The 18,936-nt window shown below is 35.8% G+C and overlaps 1 protein-coding gene across 5 annotated transcripts in view; it reads right to left on the reverse strand.

The window, feature by feature from the left end:
* Positions 1-18,936, reverse strand: part of Rabgap1l (RAB GTPase activating protein 1 like) — a 460,833-nt gene that overhangs the window by 101,934 nt on the left and 339,963 nt on the right. For all 5 annotated transcript variants that reach the window (XM_070034430.1, XM_070034428.1, XM_070034429.1 and 2 more), the window contains one exon: positions 9,479-9,607. In XM_070034430.1, coding sequence (XP_069890531.1) covers positions 9,479-9,607 — 129 coding nt within the window. The remainder of the gene's footprint in view (positions 1-9,478; positions 9,608-18,936) is intronic.

The raw sequence follows: 18,936 nt of genomic DNA on the forward strand, positions 1-18,936 counted from the left end.
GCAGGAAATTCCATGAGACTCTTATCTCCAATAAAACACTAGAAGACCAGAAGTGGCACTGTGGCTCAAGCAGTAGAGTGCTCGCCTTGAGCTGAAGAGCGCAGAGACAGCGCTCAAGCCCAGAGTTCAAGCCCACAACTGACCAAAACAGAAAAAAGAAAAAAGAAAAAAAGAACACTGAACAATACAATGCGCTAGCAGCTGTACTGGGTATTCACACATGGATCTGAATTTAACTCAATTCCTCCTCAAAAGAGGAAACCAAGAAGGTCCAAAAATGCAAATAAAAAATAAGAAAATTATGAAAAATATATCTGACCAAAAATTCAGAAGGAAGGTTCTGATTTCAATGTGTCCTGCCAGAGATATGCACAGCTTCCAACAATTTCTCTCTCAAAATTGTTTATCCTGGAGACTCTATGACATACATCTATCATCAAATGTATGAAAACAAGGTTATTTGTCAGTTTTGATTTATGCTTATTTTGTCACCCACAGTACAGCATCATATGTAATATTAAAGTAGGCAAGTAGGAAGAGGTAATAAAGGTTGACATTAACTCTGTTTTGTATTAGGGATGCTGCTAGTAGGTAGGAAACAGAGTCTGTAGGAGGTATCTGAAAAAGGAATTACATGGTCAGACAGAGGGAAATTGAAGGTTATTGTTAATAGGAAATAGGAAGAAACTACATTCTTCAACTCATCTCATATCAGGCTCTTTTAAACTTTCTCACATCAGAATCTCTGCCATGTGGCTTGATTATTAACAAAAAGAGAAATCAATGAAATGAATGAGAATAAAAATGTGTTCTTGATATCACCTTGAAAGAAGGTTAACACTTTTTTTTTTTTTTTTTTTTTTTTTTTTTTTTTTGCCGGTCATGGGGCCTGAACTCTGGGTCTGGGCGCTGTCCCTCACTCTACCACTGGAGCCACAGCACCACTTCCGGCTTTTTCTGTTTATGTGGTGCTGAGGAATTGAACCCAGGGCCTCATGCTTGCAAGGCATGCACTCTACCGCTGAGCTACCTTCCCAGCCCCAAGGTTAACACTTTTTTTTTTTTTTTTTTTTTTTGTCGGTCGTGGGGCTTGAACTCTGGGCCTGGACGCTGTCCCTCAGCTCTTCAGCTCAAGGCGAGCGCTCTACCACTTGAGCTACAGCGCCACTTCCGGTTTTCTGGTGGTTTATTGGAGATAGGAGTCTCACAGTCTCTCCTGCCCGGGCTGGCTTTGAACCGCGATCCTCAGATCTCAGCCTCCTGAGTAGCTAGGATTACAGGCGTGAGCCACCGGCGCCCGGCTAAGGTTAACACTTTTAATGTGTAAGTAACTGTATAAATAGTTAAACCACAGAATCTTCACAATTAAAAAAATAAAATTTTAGTTTTAAAGCAATAGACATTTGTTTGTTTATGGTACTGGGAATTGAATGCTCAAGGTCTCCAACTTGCTAGGCAAGCACTATAGCACTTGAGCCACACACCATCCCTCTTTGCCTTATTTTTCAGATAGGGCCTCCCACAAACTTTGCCAGGGCCAGTGTCCTGCCTCTTTCTCACGACAGTTGGGATTACAAAACATGTGCTCTCACATGGGCTTCTTTTTTTTGGGTGGTCATGGGGCTTGAACTCAGAGTTTGGGCACTGTCCCTGAGCTTTTTCACTTAAGGCTAGTGCTCTACAACTTTGAGACACAGCTCCACGTTGAGTTTTCTGGAGGTTAATTGGAAATAAGAGTCTCATAGACTTTAGTGCCTGAGCTGGCTTTGAGCCATAACTCAGATCTCAGCCTCCTAAGTAGCTAGGATTATAGGCATGACCCACTGGCGCCTGGTGATGTGTTTTTGAGATAGGGTCTCAGCAACTTTTGTTTGGGCTAGCCTCATACTATGATATTCCAGTTTCCTCTCAAGTAGCTGGGTTTACAGTTATATGCCACTAAGCCTGGCCCTTACAATTTTTGATTATGCAACTTTCAGATTTTAGAAGAGTTTGTTGGGGGGTTCTGAACCATGTACTCATATACAATTCCAAAGTTGCATCATCAACAACATATAGCTTCCAAGGTCACTTTGGGTGCAGATATTCAGCTAGTGAATACAGTATGGAAGATGTGTAAGATTTTTTTTTTAATATTCAGACCTAAGAAATAAATGTAAATTACTTTAACTCTCATGTCTTTCCCTAGAGTCAGTCATAAGACTTCCTGAGTATAAGGAGCTGGAAAACAGAGCCAAGCTACGTCAACCAAAAAGTTAAAAAAGATATTTGCAGGTACTAAACTTTTACTGGGCTAAGTAAGTAAGATGGAAAAGGGTGTGGCAGCTGCTGAGGGTCCAGACAGTAAGTACTTTTCCACAAGCTTCGCTATAACTGGGAGGCCTGAGTAGAAATCCTCATTAGCAACCAACAGGGTTCCAAAACACTCTGATTGTTTGATCACTGGCTCTTCATCCCTGTGGATGTGGTACTGTTAAGTAATTAGTTAATAGATTAAGTGATTTATTTTTGTGCTGGTTCTGGGGCTTGAACTCAAGGCCTCATTTTATGGGTTGGTCAGACTGCATGGTGGTATTTAGTCATTCAATGAACACTGGACCTCTGGCTACTAGCCAGGCATTACATTAAAAATAACAATAACAAAAATTCTGCTTTCATGAAGCTTGCTTTCTCATTTGCTCTTTTTTTGTTTTAAAATCTAATAGGATGATTTAAAATATTTCACATTCCAGTATTAAGCTAGCATTTAATCAGAAAGTAGTTCCAATAAGCATTCTAGAAACTAGTGTTATTTCCCCTAAAAGGTTTTATATGACAAGTATTAAAATTATCTTCTGTTATTGAAATTAGAGTTTAATATGTTATCTAAAATATTTGGATGATATTTACTTCCCTTATTATAAAATCCTAAGATCCAGTAAACTCTTCACCCTTGATCTTTCAAAATGGTTCTCAGGGCTAGAGTCAGGTCTTAAATTTATTTTGAAGAACTTTTTGTTTTCCTTTTAATGGTCCTGGGGCTTGAACCCAGGGTTTGAAGTTTTTTAGGCAGGTGTTCCACCGCTTCAGCCACAAATCCAGTCCTTTCTCTTTTCCTGGGGCCAGTCTCAGACCTTGATCTTCCTACCTCCACCCCTCAAGTGACTGAGACCAGATGTATGCACTAACACTTCTGGCTAGCTAGCTTGTTTGCTAGCCTTGAATCATGCAGCACTATGGCTGACTCTAGAGTTTAGTGGATTTAAATTGTCCTAATGATTATAAAACAAACAATTGTGTCTTCATAATGTTGCATCTGCTAACAACTGAGGAAGTTTGTGTTAGCATCTAGAGCAATTCACTGAGTTTATTAAACAGATGTATAACTTGCTTTTTTTTTTACTATTTACTAATGATTTTCTTTAAAATCTCTCTCTCTCTCTCTCTCTCTCTCTCTCTCTCTCTCTCTCACACACACACACACACACACATACACAAAGAAACTAGAAGTTGGGGGCACTTATCTGACACATGTGAGGTCCTAGATTCAATCCTCAACACTACAAAATAATAATAATGATGATGATGATAGAAGGAAAACAGATTTGGTGAACAATTAGTTAATCTATCCAACAGTGTCTTTCTCAGATAATGCTTCATTTTCAAATTCTTGACAATCTTGTATTTTAGGAATATGAATTTAAATAAATGTTCTATTTATTACAATGAATTTCTACTACTTAAAAAAATTGCCTGTCAATGAGATTTACACTGGCTTATTCAATAATGATTTCAACTACATAAAGTACTATAAAAATGCAATAGTTTTAATGTGACATATAGCAAAACTGTATCTATTTGTATTACCTACTTGTCAAACTTAATATTTCTAAAACAACTCTGATTTCCTTTCAACATCACGTCTTGACTTCCTCAGCTCAGAAGATCTCTCAAGAGTCTGAGTCTCAAATCAGATGCTTGGAAATAACCATTTATATTTTACTTATTTTCAAGCCACCAAACCAATTTATTAGTTACATGTATCCTCTGATCAAGGGTGTACTCTATCACGTTAGCCACCACTCTACTTCTGACTTTTTTGGTGGTTAAATGTAGATAAAAGTTTCTTTCATAGACTTTCCTGCCCAGATTGGCTTTGAACCATGATCCTTAAATCTCAGCCTCCTGAGTAGACAAGATTAGAGGTATTATATCTTTTAAGATATACCTTAAATCTACGAATTTCTTCCAATTCTCTTTAATCCAAGCCAAACCTCCCCTGGATAACATCCACCTGTAGCACTGCATTCTTCTTTTATATTCTATCTGTTCTTTCTCACAGGAGTCAAGTAATCTGAAAAACCTTCAAAAGATTTACACTGTATTTAAGATGAAATTCAAATTTCGAACTAAGGCCTTTGAGGTCCTGGCTTCATTTCCACCTTTATTTTTCTCTATCTGTATCTGTCTATTTGCTCTTTGTAAAAGGTCAAATGTCTTCCTGACTAAGGGCCTTGCAGAACAGTATTTCTTCTTTAGATAGTTTTTATATATTGATATGTATGACTCCAACTCAACTCATACATGTACAGCACAATAGCTAGCAGTAAATAGTAAACAGCATGAAGAAACTGGAAGTTCTTTGCCTCAAATAAGAATGTTCTTTAATATACAAAGAAAAATACAAATTTATTTTTGGGCTCCTCTCCATTCAAAAATATAAATTGTTTTATGTCCTATTTGTTATCATTTGACCTGCTTCTTTCACTTGTTGGTATGTCCTGGAGTGGTCAGGGCTAAGGTGAAACAAGTAAGACCCTGCTGGTTATAAGAATGGTGCCTTAACCTTTATACCATGCAAAAAAAGAGAAACTGTAACTCCTCTATCTAGGATCTTCACAATAAAAATTAAGACAGAAAAGAATGCTCTTTATAGATTTGCTCTAAAATAAAAGTTATTTTCAAATAAATTAAAACCCATGGTTACAAATACATAGGGAGATCTTCCATGAGAAAACATGATAAGATAAAGAAATGTACTAGCCAAGCCGGGCGCTGGTGGCTCACGCCTGTAATCCTAGCTACACAGGAGGCTGAGATCTGAGGATCGCGGTTCAAAGCCAGCCCGGGCAGGAGAGACCGTGAGACTCCTATCTCCAATAAACCACCAGAAAACTGGAAGTGGCGCTGTAGCTCAAGTGGTAGAGTGCTCGCCTTGAGCTGAAGAGCTGAGGGACAGCGCCCAGGCCCAGAGTTCAAGCCCCACGACCAACAAAAAAAAAAAAAAAAAAAAAAAAAAAAAAAAGAAATGTACTAGCCAGGCGCCAGTGGCTCATGTCTATAATCCTAGCTACTCATGGGGCTGAGATCTGAGGATCATGGTTCAAAACCAGCTGGGGCAGGAAAGTCCATGAGACTCTTAACACTAATTAACCACCAGAAAACCAGAAGTGGCACTGTAGCTCAAGTGGTAGAGCACTTGAACCGAAGAGCTCAGGGACAGCGCCCAGGCCCAGAGTTCAAGCCCCACAACTGACAAAAAAAGAAAGAAAGAAAGAAAGAAAGAAAGAAAGAAAGAAAGAAAGAAAGAAAGAAAGAAAGAAAGAAAGAAAGAAAGAAAGAAAGAAAGAAAGAAAGAAAGAAAGAAAGAAAGAGAGAAAGAGAGAGAGAGAGAAAGAAAGAAAGAAAGAAAGAAAGAAAGAAAAGAAAAAAGAAATTCACAGTTATTTCATTAAAACCATGATTTGTGAAGGGTAGAATCAAATTGTATTCATCCATTCTGAGAGGATGGAAATTGTCCAATACCATATATAAGTAAATGAGCTGGAATATAGCTTAGAATCATCATCATCACCATCATCATTAAGTAGCTGCACAAAGGAGTTATAATTCCATAAGAGCTTAGAATTTTCCAAAGCAAATACTTTTCCTCCTTGGGTAACTACAAACAAATCACCGTTCTTCCTATCTATAGAGCATAACAGTTCTTTATTTCCTTCCCCCTCTTGCAGTGTCTTCACCCCCATCTGTCTCTACTTTTTTTTCTACTAAAATCCATTATCCACTCTGACAACCACTCTTGCCCAACTAGCCTCGTGATCCTGAGGTATGCTAAAGTCAGCAGCTACTAACTCTGGAGTAATGGCTGTTCATATTCAGAAATTATTTGATGCAGATGCTAGGTCACTGATAGCTTAAAACCGTCCGGAGAGGGAGTATTTATACCACAGAAATTGGCAAAAGAAAATTTCTCAAAAATCAAGCAAATCAAGAACATCTCCTTTCCTTTCTTTTGTCTCCCACAGTCTAATGATGTACCACAGCTCTGGCCTCACCGTACTTCATTAACCCCAATTAAACTCATATATCCTTATTATATCTCTTCTAAGTGTTTACCTCATTTTGTAAATTTGTTTATAAATATGATTATGTAATTAATATCTTCCCCACAGTACTGTAAACCCCATAAGTTCAGAGAGCATATCTGCTTTTTTCACAATCTCAGTCTCTGAATTTCATACAGTACCTGGCATATAGCAGATACTTAGTTGAGACATTAGAATTACGTTTTGTTTTTCTTTGGCAGTTAAAGATTTATCTTTCCTATTTCCCATTCCATCCATTTTAGCCTCATGACTTCTCCTTGCCCATACTCACTCTCTAGCTTGTTGGCTATCTCTTCCATTTCCCATCCTTTCCTTATAATCTTTCAAACAATTGCTTCATCTCATTTCTCCACTTAATTATCTCATGTTTACTCTTATAATTGCTGGTTGTTATACAGCACCACTCCACTGAAACAGCTCCCCCTAAAGACTATCAGAACTTTTTGAGTACCTTACATGACTTCTAGGAATCACTGACATGATGCATTTCTTCCCATCTTCTTAGTCTTGCCAACTTCTATTACTCAGCCCTTTAAAAAAATCTGTGAATATATCTATTCTCAGCCCTTTTCTCTGTTCACTCTGCACACTCCTTTATCAAAATGCCCTCACTTTTGGCTCAGTTCTTACTTCATATCCACTTATCTGTTGGATATTGATATTTACGTGGGTATGAGTTTGTGAACATGAACCACAAACTTAACATACTCAAAACTGAACTCATGAAGTCCTATTCATGCAATTTGTTTTTGTTTGATTCCCTTCTCAGTGTGATTACTGTCAAGTTGCCTAAGGAACACTGTTGAGTGTCATTACTGGATTGCTTCCTCTGCCCTAATACTCATATTTAATTACTAAGAACTCTTGATTATGACTCTTGAATATCTTGTATCTTTCTTTCTCTTTCTCTCTCTCTCTCACACACTCACAAGCCTGTAGTTACACCTAGATAATGAAGCATATTTAGTATGTCACCAACATCTCATTTTATACTTTCAATCCATTTTCCACACAGCAGCCAGAATCATTTTTTCAAAAAATGCAAATCTGATCATTTTCATCTCCAATTCCAAATCCAGATTGCTGCCTCTTTCTCCTTACACCTTAATATCAATCATGACTATATTTAGGTCTTGAACATTCCATGTTTTTCTCATCTAAGCTTATCTTCTGCATGGAGCATCCTTTCCCATGCCTAGATACAATATGAATAAAAAGTCTTCAGGTTTCATCCTAGTCTTTACCTCCTCTTAGAGAGTTCCTCAGTAAAAGCTTTTCTTTTTTGAAGTTTTCTTTGAAATTAATGTTAGACTAGGTAGTTCTAATTTTGCTCAAACTATTTTAGTAATACTAGGTCAATCTATGTTTTTATCATTCACAGATATGACACCTATTTTAATTATAAAGAAGAATCTTGGGCTGGGAAGGTGGCTCAGTGGTAGAGTGCTTGCCTTGCATGTATGAGGCCCTGGGTTCGATTCCTCAGCAACACAAAAGCAGAAAAAGCCAGAAGTAACGCTGTGGCTCAAGTGGTAGAGCACTAGCTTGAGCTGAAGAGCTCAGGGATAGTGCTAAGGCCCAGAGTTCAGGCCCTACAATTGACAATAAACAAATAAATAAATAAAAATAAATTTAAAAAAGCATATTGAGGGAAATCATATATGATTTCTAATATATCTAATATCTGATGTTCTTGAACAGTAAGAATTACAATTCCATCAATTCAACCTAATATGAAGAAATACTGAACGCGTAGACAAAAGGAAATCTGATGAAAATTATTTTTAAAAAGTTCAATTGTAATTTGAAAAATGTTCCAATTTGCATGTGACATTACTTGTAACACATGATGAAATCTTCAAGATATACCCAGGTTCCAACCATCTGCATCTCCATCCCATCATGATTACTGCCAACCTGGTTTAATCTGTCATCATCTGTGAAAGGGAGTACTGCATAGTCTCCTATTGATCTCCCTAATTGTCTTACTCATTCTTATCTAAACAACATCATCATCTTCTAAAAGTCTAGACTCTTCCACTCAAAATCCTTCAAGGGTTCCTATCTTCAATGCTTTTAGTGAGCATTCTAACATCTATTCTTACTATTCTTATTTCTTTCAATTCAGGCACACTGTTCCTTAACCTACCAAACCTGAACTGGTCTCAGAGCCTTTGGCAGTTTCCATTTTGTTCAAGCAGTTGCCTTTGCTTGGAAGGTTTTTTCCAGTCATCTCTATGAGTAATCCTGTGTCTCATTCATTTCTTCTTTTCTTTAAAAAATACCTTTAGCACTCATTTTCTGAGTAAGGGCTACCTAACTAATAGCAATCATAACCTTTCTCCCCCCCAAAATTTATTTACTATTGTTTTTCTATACATTTTATTTCCCACAACTATTTATCACCTTCTAAGATATTAAATTACTTATTATGTTGTTTATTGTCTCTCTTTTTCTGCAAAAATGTACTTGTGGGTCTGTTTAGGAGACAAATTTAGATTTATGCCATGGGTAAGAAGAACTCCTAATATATTCCAGACATACAAGAACTATTATCAATAAATTAGTTTCAAATTTTAAAAGTATGCTTTCTAACCTAATACCAAAACTTCATATTTTCAATTTAAATTCAGTTAAAGCATTTTTAAGTCATATATATGATATGTGCCAGTATATATGAAGACATTTGGCACATGTGGGAAGGAAATAGACAGAACAAGACTCAAACTTTTTCATATCCCTTAGATAAAGGAAAGCATTGCATTGGCTAAACAGGCTTTTCTTGCTCTGTCCTAAATAATCTTTAAACAGATGGCAAAGCAAAATACCAAGTCTGCTGTCATGGAAACAACTATTATAGCAGCCCATTCTGGAGCCCCCATCTAGAAGATAAATGTTTGTCACCCGATTGTTACAATCGGGACCTGCCACCTTTCACCCTAAATTGTACTAGAAGGTATAGCAGGCTCTACATCTTTGAATGAGGAAAAAGTCAGGGCGAGATTACTTCATATACTTCACCTTAAACACAGTAAGATAGGAGTTAAACACTCCTATGTTATTCTGTATTAAAGCTATACCTTTAACATACATAAATAAGTTCAAAATCTTACTTTAATATTGCAAGCCTGCTCCATCAATCTCCTGGCATTCTCCTCTGCCCTGTACCTCTTTGGAAGTTGAACTCTGAAAAACTTCAAAGCACCTTCAAAATCAGCCTGCAGAAGATCTTCCTTTGAAGTCTGCAAAACAATCACCAATAACCATCAGTACATTTTGGCCTGCATTCAGAACAAATGCATTACAAACATAAATTCTATTTTCCTGAATATACTTTTATAGCTAAGATCTAATTAGTTTCAAAAATGTTTAGAAGGTATTTATAATATTCCTAATATTTAAAACATTTCTATAATCTAAAAAGAATTATTTTCAATTCTAGAAAGAATCAAAGAGTTAATTAGCACACTGGCATTTAATTTATATTACCTGAAAATTATCACGGCGGATCTTGCAAAATTTACCAAATTACGGCTCTGAGAAAAAAAATAAGGCCATACAGGAAAAGAAAAAGATACAGTTCTCAGCCTGGCACAACGGCTCAAGCCTGTATTTCTAGCTACTTGGGAGGAAAAGATTGAGAGATTGTAGTTCAAGGTCAGTCTGGGTATAAAAGTTCACAAGAATCCATTTCAACCAATGGCTGGGTGCAGCAGCTCATCTGTTATTCCCAGAACACTAGGAAAATCACAGCCCAGGCCAGCCTAGGCATAAAGTGAAATTCTACCTCAAGAAGTAGATCATCTATCTAGAAAACTTGAGGACTTAAGTTCAATCCCTAGTACCACTATCACGATATATATATATATATATATATATATATATATGTAGAGAGAGAGAGAGAGAGAGAGAGAGAATAGACTTAAACTAATTTCTGACTTTTGCTTGATTATCATTTTAAGGGTTATAACAAATTTAACTGAATAAAATGTACATTCAAAGCCCAGCAGAGTTACATGGGAAGAGGGCTTTTCAACCAAGAACAGAAATAGCTGTGAAAAAAAAATAAAAAAATTGACCCAACATCTTAATGAATGCTTATGAAAAGTAAATGAAGCAAACAATTTAACTATTAAAACAATTTAACTTTTAAAAATCAAAACCACTATTTGCAAAATACATTTCCTTGATAAATAACAACCATATGGAAATAAGTGCATAGAAACAAAAAGATGAAAAGTACAAAGCAAAATGTTTACCTGAGTAGTGGGAGAGTAGAACAATAAATATTCTAAGAAGTATAAACAAAACTTTGGCAAGTACCCTGATATATAATATAGATTTAGGAAGAATAGGCACAAAGCAGTCAAATGAATTACAGTAGATTCATGGAATCTTTAGGTACACTGACTCCAAGGAGATTAATTACTGTTGAAGAAAACTCACACATTCTCAGATTTCAGTACTGTACTATGGATGCTTGATTTGTTTTTCTCATAATACCACCCAATGTCTGCTGAAAACATGCTGCCTTCCAACAAACCAGAAAAGTCCTCTTTACCACTGAAGCACCTTAACTTTTACTTTGTTTTTTGGGCATCATTTATATTCTGGAAGGCAAATATAATTCTACTTTCATAGAATTAAGAACAGGGAAATACTCAGTGGATCACATAATAATTTACATACAACTGATGATACACACAGGACTGACCAAAAGCTTCTCTGTATCAAATGAGCTGCATAATAAACACATGAAAATATAGTTTCTGTTTCCTGAATTTTATTTATTATTTTTTACCTCAACCAGACCCGTGTGTAAATAGATTTGCAAATGAAGTGAGCTTAATATGTTTTAAAATTGTTTCTTAATTGTCAAAAACATCACTAACTTGAAAAGTATGGCCTCTAGAAATTACAGAACTATGCATTAGTTCAAAATGTTACTTTATTTAGATTTCAATGTAAAGCTGTTAATACCAAAGATGGCATTTAAAAAAATAGGAAATCAGAAAATTTCTGATTACAATAAGTTCTTAATTCTTGTCATCATCACCCTGGTCCAAGCCATTGTCATTACTTAGATTGAGCCACAACAGTAACTGCTGAATTGGTATCCTTGCTTCTGCCCTTGCTCTCTGAATGTACTGTACTTGTCTTCTTTTTTTCTTTTTGTTTTTCTTTTTGTCAGTCATGGGGCTTGAACTCAGGGCCTGGGTACTGTCAATGAGCTATTTTGCTCAAGGCTAGTAGTGCTCTCCTCTTTGAGCCACAGCTCCGCTTCTGGTTTTCAGGTGGTTAGTTGCAGATGAGTCTCAGGGACTTTTTGCGTGGGCTGGCTTCAAACTGCAATCCTAAGATCTCCGTCTCCTGAGCACCTAGGATTGTAAGCATGAGACACCAGTACCTGTCCCAGAAACTGTCTTAGATCACCTGACCGTTCCGTATAAAGTCCTCCAATGGTCCCCAGGTTGCTCAGAGTAAAATCCAAAATTCTTCCCAGTACTTCCATGGCCTTCTATGACCTAAGATCCTTGAGATCCCTCCAATTTCCCTTCCAACAACCTCTCCTCCTTTAACTCATTCCTAACTGAAGGTTAGTAACCTTGATGTTTTCTGTCTTCTCAGGAATCTTTACAGGGATAGCAACCTTTTTATGATCCAAACTTCAGTTCAAATGTAGAATGTGAGGGAGGCCTTTTTTAAGAACTTAAATTCTTCCCCCCAGATTATCACCCAACACAGAAGCCATGAAAACCAAAATCCAAAAACTTTAGTATATCTCAGATTTATTTCTTCACTAATAAATGTATATAAAAAACTCCTATAATATTAATAGTATAAATAATATTTATATTAAATATTAGTATAATATATTAGATATTATTAGAATAAGTAATATTTAACATTTAATATAAATATTATTGATACTTATATAAATATATAAATGCTGGAGAGAATGTTTAGCATGCTAACAACTCAATTACTTTAGCTGGATGCAGCAGCTACCGGAAACAATAAAAGTTTGAAGGAAGCTCTCTAACTGGAATAGCAACTGCTGAATCACTGGGAAAGTATCCAACTACCAGACATACCACATGCCTCACCTTCCTTTTCCACATGTAGTGCCAGTTCTACTGGTTATCACTCTGTTAACTGTTTGGAAAATTCAAGATGGGCTGCTTATCAAGTTTATCAGGACATAATATTAGCCTTCACTCCCCCAATCTACTGTCCTCACTGCCAAGGCATTCCAATTTCAAAGGCCTCTGAGAGCACTTCAATTTTCAGGGCATCACTTCAAGTTTCTTAGAAACAGATGCTCTAAAAAAGGTTGTAGTGGTTGGGAATCTCTTGCCTGGAGGCTGAAACTTGATTATCTAATTTAAAAATTCTTCCTAAGGCTTGATTTCAAGCCTAACCTTTGAGCTTACACAAAAGCAGAAAGGTTGTAATCAGCAATGAAACCTCAGGCACCCTCACACACTGGAACTCTATTGTAGTCAAGTTTGGCCATATATACAGACAAACTACTTGGAAGAGATTACACTTTCTGAAGAAGTGCTAAACAGTTCTCCCCAATAGGGTAACATTGAAGTCTACCTCTGTCCAGATACAGACGTTGTTGGTGCTCCTGATTACATGGCTGCCCAACTCAGTTGATCTCAAGCAGATCATCAAGCAGGGAAGTCCAGGTATACAAAGTATGGAAACTGTATCTTATTTAGTTCTGTAGCTAGTTCAACATCTAGATAGTATTCAAGCAAGGCTATAAAGATTGGAATAAATTCACTCCAATTTGAACTCTAGTTAACACATAGTGTTATGTAAGTTTTCCCATTTTTAATAGAAACATTGTCAATCTCAAGTGTTCAAGAATCAAGTAAGTTAAAATAGACGACTGAATTCTGTGAATGCCAAATAGCTTGGTAAACTGCTTCTATGTTGCTGAATTATGCTTAAATACTGATATTTTTAAGGTTAACAAAATTCTGATGTCACTGACATTTAATTCCATAAAGAAGGCAGTCTAAATGATAAGAATTCACATTCTTTTCAAAGAATCCCATATAACAAATTTCATTTTAAACAAGCAAACAAAAAAGAACACCAGTAAGAAAAAGTCATGGTATTTTAGAAGATAGGATGAAGTCCTACTTTGATTCTGGTGGGCTTTTCCCTCTAATTTTCTATCTTTTAGAAACTTCCATAATCACTCAGTATCACCTCAAAAACCTTTTTAATGCTATAAGCAGATTATAAGCTTATAATGATAACTCTCAATTTTTCTGACAACTGTATCTGAAAGGTTTTCTCTCTATGAAGAAAAGATGAACAGTTCTTGCTCTGCCAATATTTGGAAGAATGCAGTTTTGTTTTATTTTGCTCTACATTTTTTACTTATTTTTATTGGTGCTAGACATTGAACTCAAGGCCTTACTCATGTTCAGCCTATGTCCTGCTAATAATCTATACCTCACAACCATTTTAAATCATAATTTAAAATCATAATCATATACATATATGGGTATATCTATATGGAGAGTTCACATGATTTTCCAGATTATGTATTTATGCTCCCCAAAAGAAAAGTATTTTTTGAAAAACCTAAGATATAAGTCTTATCATTGATACTCAGCTAACTTTCACATTAGTTTGTCTTTTTTCCTATATTCTTATACACATACTTTATAAAAACATCTTACTAACATTAAAAAAATTGAATCACTGGGAAATTTGTTAAATGCTTTATAAATGACAAATATTATTATAACACTATTAGTCCAAAACATTAGCAATGTTTTCTATGACAAGAAAATGTATCTTCACCCAGAGCTACCAGTCCTCACACAGTTTATAAAGATTATAATTTAACTGTTATAATGAAGTTCATAACTGCACAAATACTTTCTCTGATTATTAAGACAGGCTGAGAATATAATTTTGTGCTTATAACACTCAAGATTGAAAACTGTGTCCCTAAACTGGGCATGGTTGCTCACACTTACAATACTAGACACTCAAGAGGATGATATAGGAAAGAGCCTAGTTTGAGGCCAGTTTCAGGGATTGGGGCGGGGGGTAGGATCATGAGACCCTCTTCTCAACCAACAGCTGGGCACAATAGTGCATGCCTGTCATCCCACCTATATGGGAGGCTGAGATCAAGATTCTTTTATTTATTTTTTTTCCTTTTTGTACTAGGGATTGAACTCAGAGCTTTGCATATATTGGGAATGTGCTCTATTACCTGAGCCACACCCCCCAGCTCTATCATCTTATAAATAAGAACTATTAAGGGATAGATAATTACAAATTAGTCTCTATCAACATTTATCTTTTGATCCCCAAATATTCCGACCAATCTTTTTTTTGCGGGGGGAGGTTGGTCATGGGGCTTAAACTCTGGGCCTGGGTGCTGACCCTAAGCTCTTCAGCTCAAGGCAAGTACTCTACCACTTGGGCCACAGTGCCACTTCCAGTTTTCTGATAGTTATTTGGAGATAAGAGTCTCACGGAATTTCCTGCTTGCGCTGGCTTTGAACCATGATCCTCAGATCTCAGCCTCCTGAGTAGCTAGGAATACAGGCTGAGCCACTGGCGTCTGGCTTTGACAAATCATTTTAAAAGATATAAAACATGTTTACTAATTACTTTCTCAAAGGTAACATGGTTTATTCCTTTATTTGAAGGGAATTATATAAAGAGATTACAAAATTTAAAAAATTTAAACAAGTCTCTCCTTTCAAGGAGGTAAGAAGAAATATTCAGAGAGAAAAGTAATATTAAGTATCCTCTACATTTGTCATGGTAAAGTTGACTGGTACATTATAATAGACACCAAAATAAATTTAGTCCATAAATTTATAAAGGCTCTGCTTCAACCATTATCAAATAGTATGAAGCCCAAATTTCTACAGAGAAAGTTAAGAAGGTGATTTTGGACTTATTTTAATATACAAATGGTTTTGGAATTTTAAGGGGAATTAGAAATACATATAATAAGCCCTATATTGGGAGTTTTAACTTCTTTTAAAAGTTGTAATCTCTCTTCAATGGGCAATCTTTCTAGCTGTTAGTAACATAGATCAAAAGAATAGACCTACTTTCCTTCTGTTATTTCACCTCTGCTTAAAATTAATGTTCTTGAAAAATCCACAAATTAAAAAAAGGATATAATGTGATAGCTTAAGAAGTTAATCAAAATGAAACCTTACAATGGCCAATAAAAGTTAGCTGGAAAATCTACTGGATATATTAATATATATTAATATATATATATGCATATGTCAACCCTACTTTTCCTGGATGTCCTTGAGACTCATTGTGGAAAGTACCTAAAGTATCAGTACTGAAACTAATTTTAATATGTAATTATCTGCTAATAGCTTCTTGTGTCATATGGTAGCAAAAGGAAAAAATCCACAAAACAAAGAGGAGAGCATGACTGTGAACAGAGAAAAACCTTTTTTCCTTCTCCAAAGTTCACACATTTTAGGAGTAAGCACTCTTGTCATGTGACACTAACACCATTTCCAAAGTGTTTTCCCACTGAAAAATTCAGTGCAAAGGTTTATCACATTTTAAAGTGACTTTTTTTTTTTTTTTAAAGAAGCAGGGTGAGTAGAAATAGTTCTAACAGCTAAGTGTTAGCTCTAAACTTCTCAGTAGTTTTAGATGACAAATCTTTCCTTAAGGGTCTCTAATAAAAAATAAATTCTTGGGGCTGGGAAGGTGGCTCAGTGGTAGAGTGCTTGCCTTGCATGCATGAGGCCCTGGGTTCAATTCCTCAGCACAACGTAAGCAGAAAAAAAAAAAGCCGGAAGTGGTGCTGTGGCTCAAGTGGTAGAGTGCTAGCCTTGAGCTGAAGAGCTAAGGGACAGTGCCCAGGCCCAGAGTTTTTAGGCCCCATGACCGGACCCAAAAAATAAAAATAAAAAAAATAAATAAATTCTTTTAGGGGATCATGTGAAAGAAAATGTAAATGTGATTCTTTTTTTCCCCTTCACTATTTTTAATTCAAATGGCCTTTTCTTCCTGTTATAGTGTCCAATAGGATTTTTCTTTACTTAAAATGCCTTTTTGGAGGCCTAAGGGTCATTTGGAAGAATAGTCTTCAGAAAAGGGAGACTACTTAGTTGATATCTAAGATGTTTTCTTCTCCTGCTTTGGTATTTTAATTTCATCAAAGAAACATGTTTGGTGAGTTGCCCATGGAATTGATGCCTTGTATTAATATATACTACAAAGCACTGTACTTGATTTGTTAAGGGGAAACAGTTCTTACTGGCTGTACCTTTAAATGGCAAGTTGCAAAAATTCTAAATATGCAGCCTCTGTTCAATCAGTGGTCTCTTTCCAAGTAGGAATAACAGAGGCCTTATATTCTAGTGGATTGATGATACCTCTGTGAATCAGGGAATAATAAAGCAAGCTCAGAGTTCAAATCTGAAAATCTGCCTTGACAAACTGTTATTATTATTTTGGTTTTTAAAACTTGTCTTGTAATTTAAAAACTGAATAGGATTTTTAAAATAAAGAAGTATATACATATGTTTAACTTAAATGTGTTTGTGTTAAAAATATGATCTAAAAGAAGCCAGGTGTCAGTAGCTCACGCCTGTAATCCTCATTACTCAGGAGGCTGAGATCAGAGAATCACAGTTTGAAACCAGCCCAGACAGGAAAGTCTGTGAGACTCTTATCTCCACTAAATTACAAAAAATCCAGAAGTGCAGCTGTTGCTCAAGTGGTAGAACATTAGCCTTGAGCACAAAAGCTCAGGAACAGTGACCGGGTTCAAACCAGAACCAGCAAAAAAATAAAATTTGATTTAAAAGTCACAGAGACATGTCTTCTACATCCATGCATATCCTCTTGACTGAAAATGGAAAGGTAATAATACTACATTCAAGGAGATTCCTCTTAGGACCACTTGTTCAGATTAGACATTGCACATTATTAGCCAGTCCAATAATACAAGGTGAACAACTGTACTTCTTTCTACCTGGTATATGCCCAACTTGGAGCAATAACTCATTGGACAGTAGAGTAGATCCCAATCAACTATCATATTGCTACTTTAAGGGCATGTGATTTCTCAAAATACAGAGTACCCTGATTCTATCAATCATCTTTTAAGTATAACTGTGTATAACAATTAGAGATTTCTAAATGGCCTCATAGAACAATTCAACATATGGTTTGTACATGTAATGTAAATGACGTTATTACCTACTCTGTGAATATTAGAGAGTTCAAAACAACATGAGGGATACATTATCTTACATGTCTAAAGAGCAATCACACAGACTTGTACAACTACAACATACAGATATATATGGCCTCCCCAAGGGCTCAAGCTTGTGAACCCAACTCCTTGTGGATTTCATTGCTAATTTAATTTTTTTTCTAGTTAGAAGCAATTTGAACTCATCCCAATGCCAATTTGAGTATTCTTAGTTATCAATTTGTGCATTCCTCCAAAACACTGAGAATGTAAATGCCAAGAAGATACTACTGTACAAGATGATTGAAAAGATACCAGTAGATGCTCTGAGCCACAAAGTTAACTGGTGTTGGAGCCATGGAAATATATTACACTAAACCAGATTCCTCAGCAATATAAATACTATGTTGAACTCTATTTTAGTAGTTCCTAATGTCAAAATTCCTGAGCTTCTAAAGAACCAAAAAAATCCTTTCTAATAGAACTGTGACTCTTCAATTTTCTCCTTTATTAATTACAAATATGATTTAAAGAAGCATGATTTTTGTTCAGGCATTAAAACATATGCATTATGTTTTTTAAAATTCTTAGTTAAATAAAAAAAACAACTATTTCTTAAAAATGTCTCCCTGTAACTGTACGCCATTATATACTGTAGCCACTGCATCTAGCTTTATCTTGAAATGATAAACAGACTTTCTTAAGGGTGGGAAATTCCTTCCATACATGGCTAACTTACATGTCTGTCATGGTTATTCAGAAGAGAATTATTCAGAAGAGATTACATTAGCATGCAAATGAGTACATAAAGATGGCATTAGTTATAAAGATAACTATAAACAGAAATGATCTATAGTGGAGGAAGATGTGTGAGAGGTAAGTTAAATTCAGCCAAGTAAATACTGTACTATGTGTCTAAGAGAATCGTGAGGAAACAATGTGGAAAGGTATTTTTTTAAAAACAAAATCCTACTCTATAAAACAGAGAATGCCAAATTATTTTTTTAACCTATTACCAAAAAATGGTACAGGGCTACTGTAGACCAATTATATCACAGAATAGTTGCTAGGTATAGTTCTCAAACCACTAAGGAGAAACCCTGCCACAGTGATTGTGGGTATTCACTTTTAACCCTTTGTAGGAAATGAGGAAGGATGATTTTTCTCTTATTCAGGAAATCATGTAACAAGGGAGCCAGGCTTCCCAGACTTACAACACAGACCCAGCATCTTTAATCTGTTTTATAGATACATTGTTAAATCATTTCCAGTGAGAAATCTATGATTTCCTACCTAAGAATATTTAGGTAGTAACCTTCCGCCCCAATCTAATTGGCAATT

Source organism: Dipodomys merriami, unplaced genomic scaffold (assembly GCF_024711535.1).
Source record: "Dipodomys merriami isolate MVZ:Mamm:240054 unplaced genomic scaffold, mDipMer1.0.p SCAF_24, whole genome shotgun sequence".
In the NCBI taxonomy this organism is placed as follows: Eukaryota; Metazoa; Chordata; class Mammalia; order Rodentia; family Heteromyidae; genus Dipodomys; species Dipodomys merriami.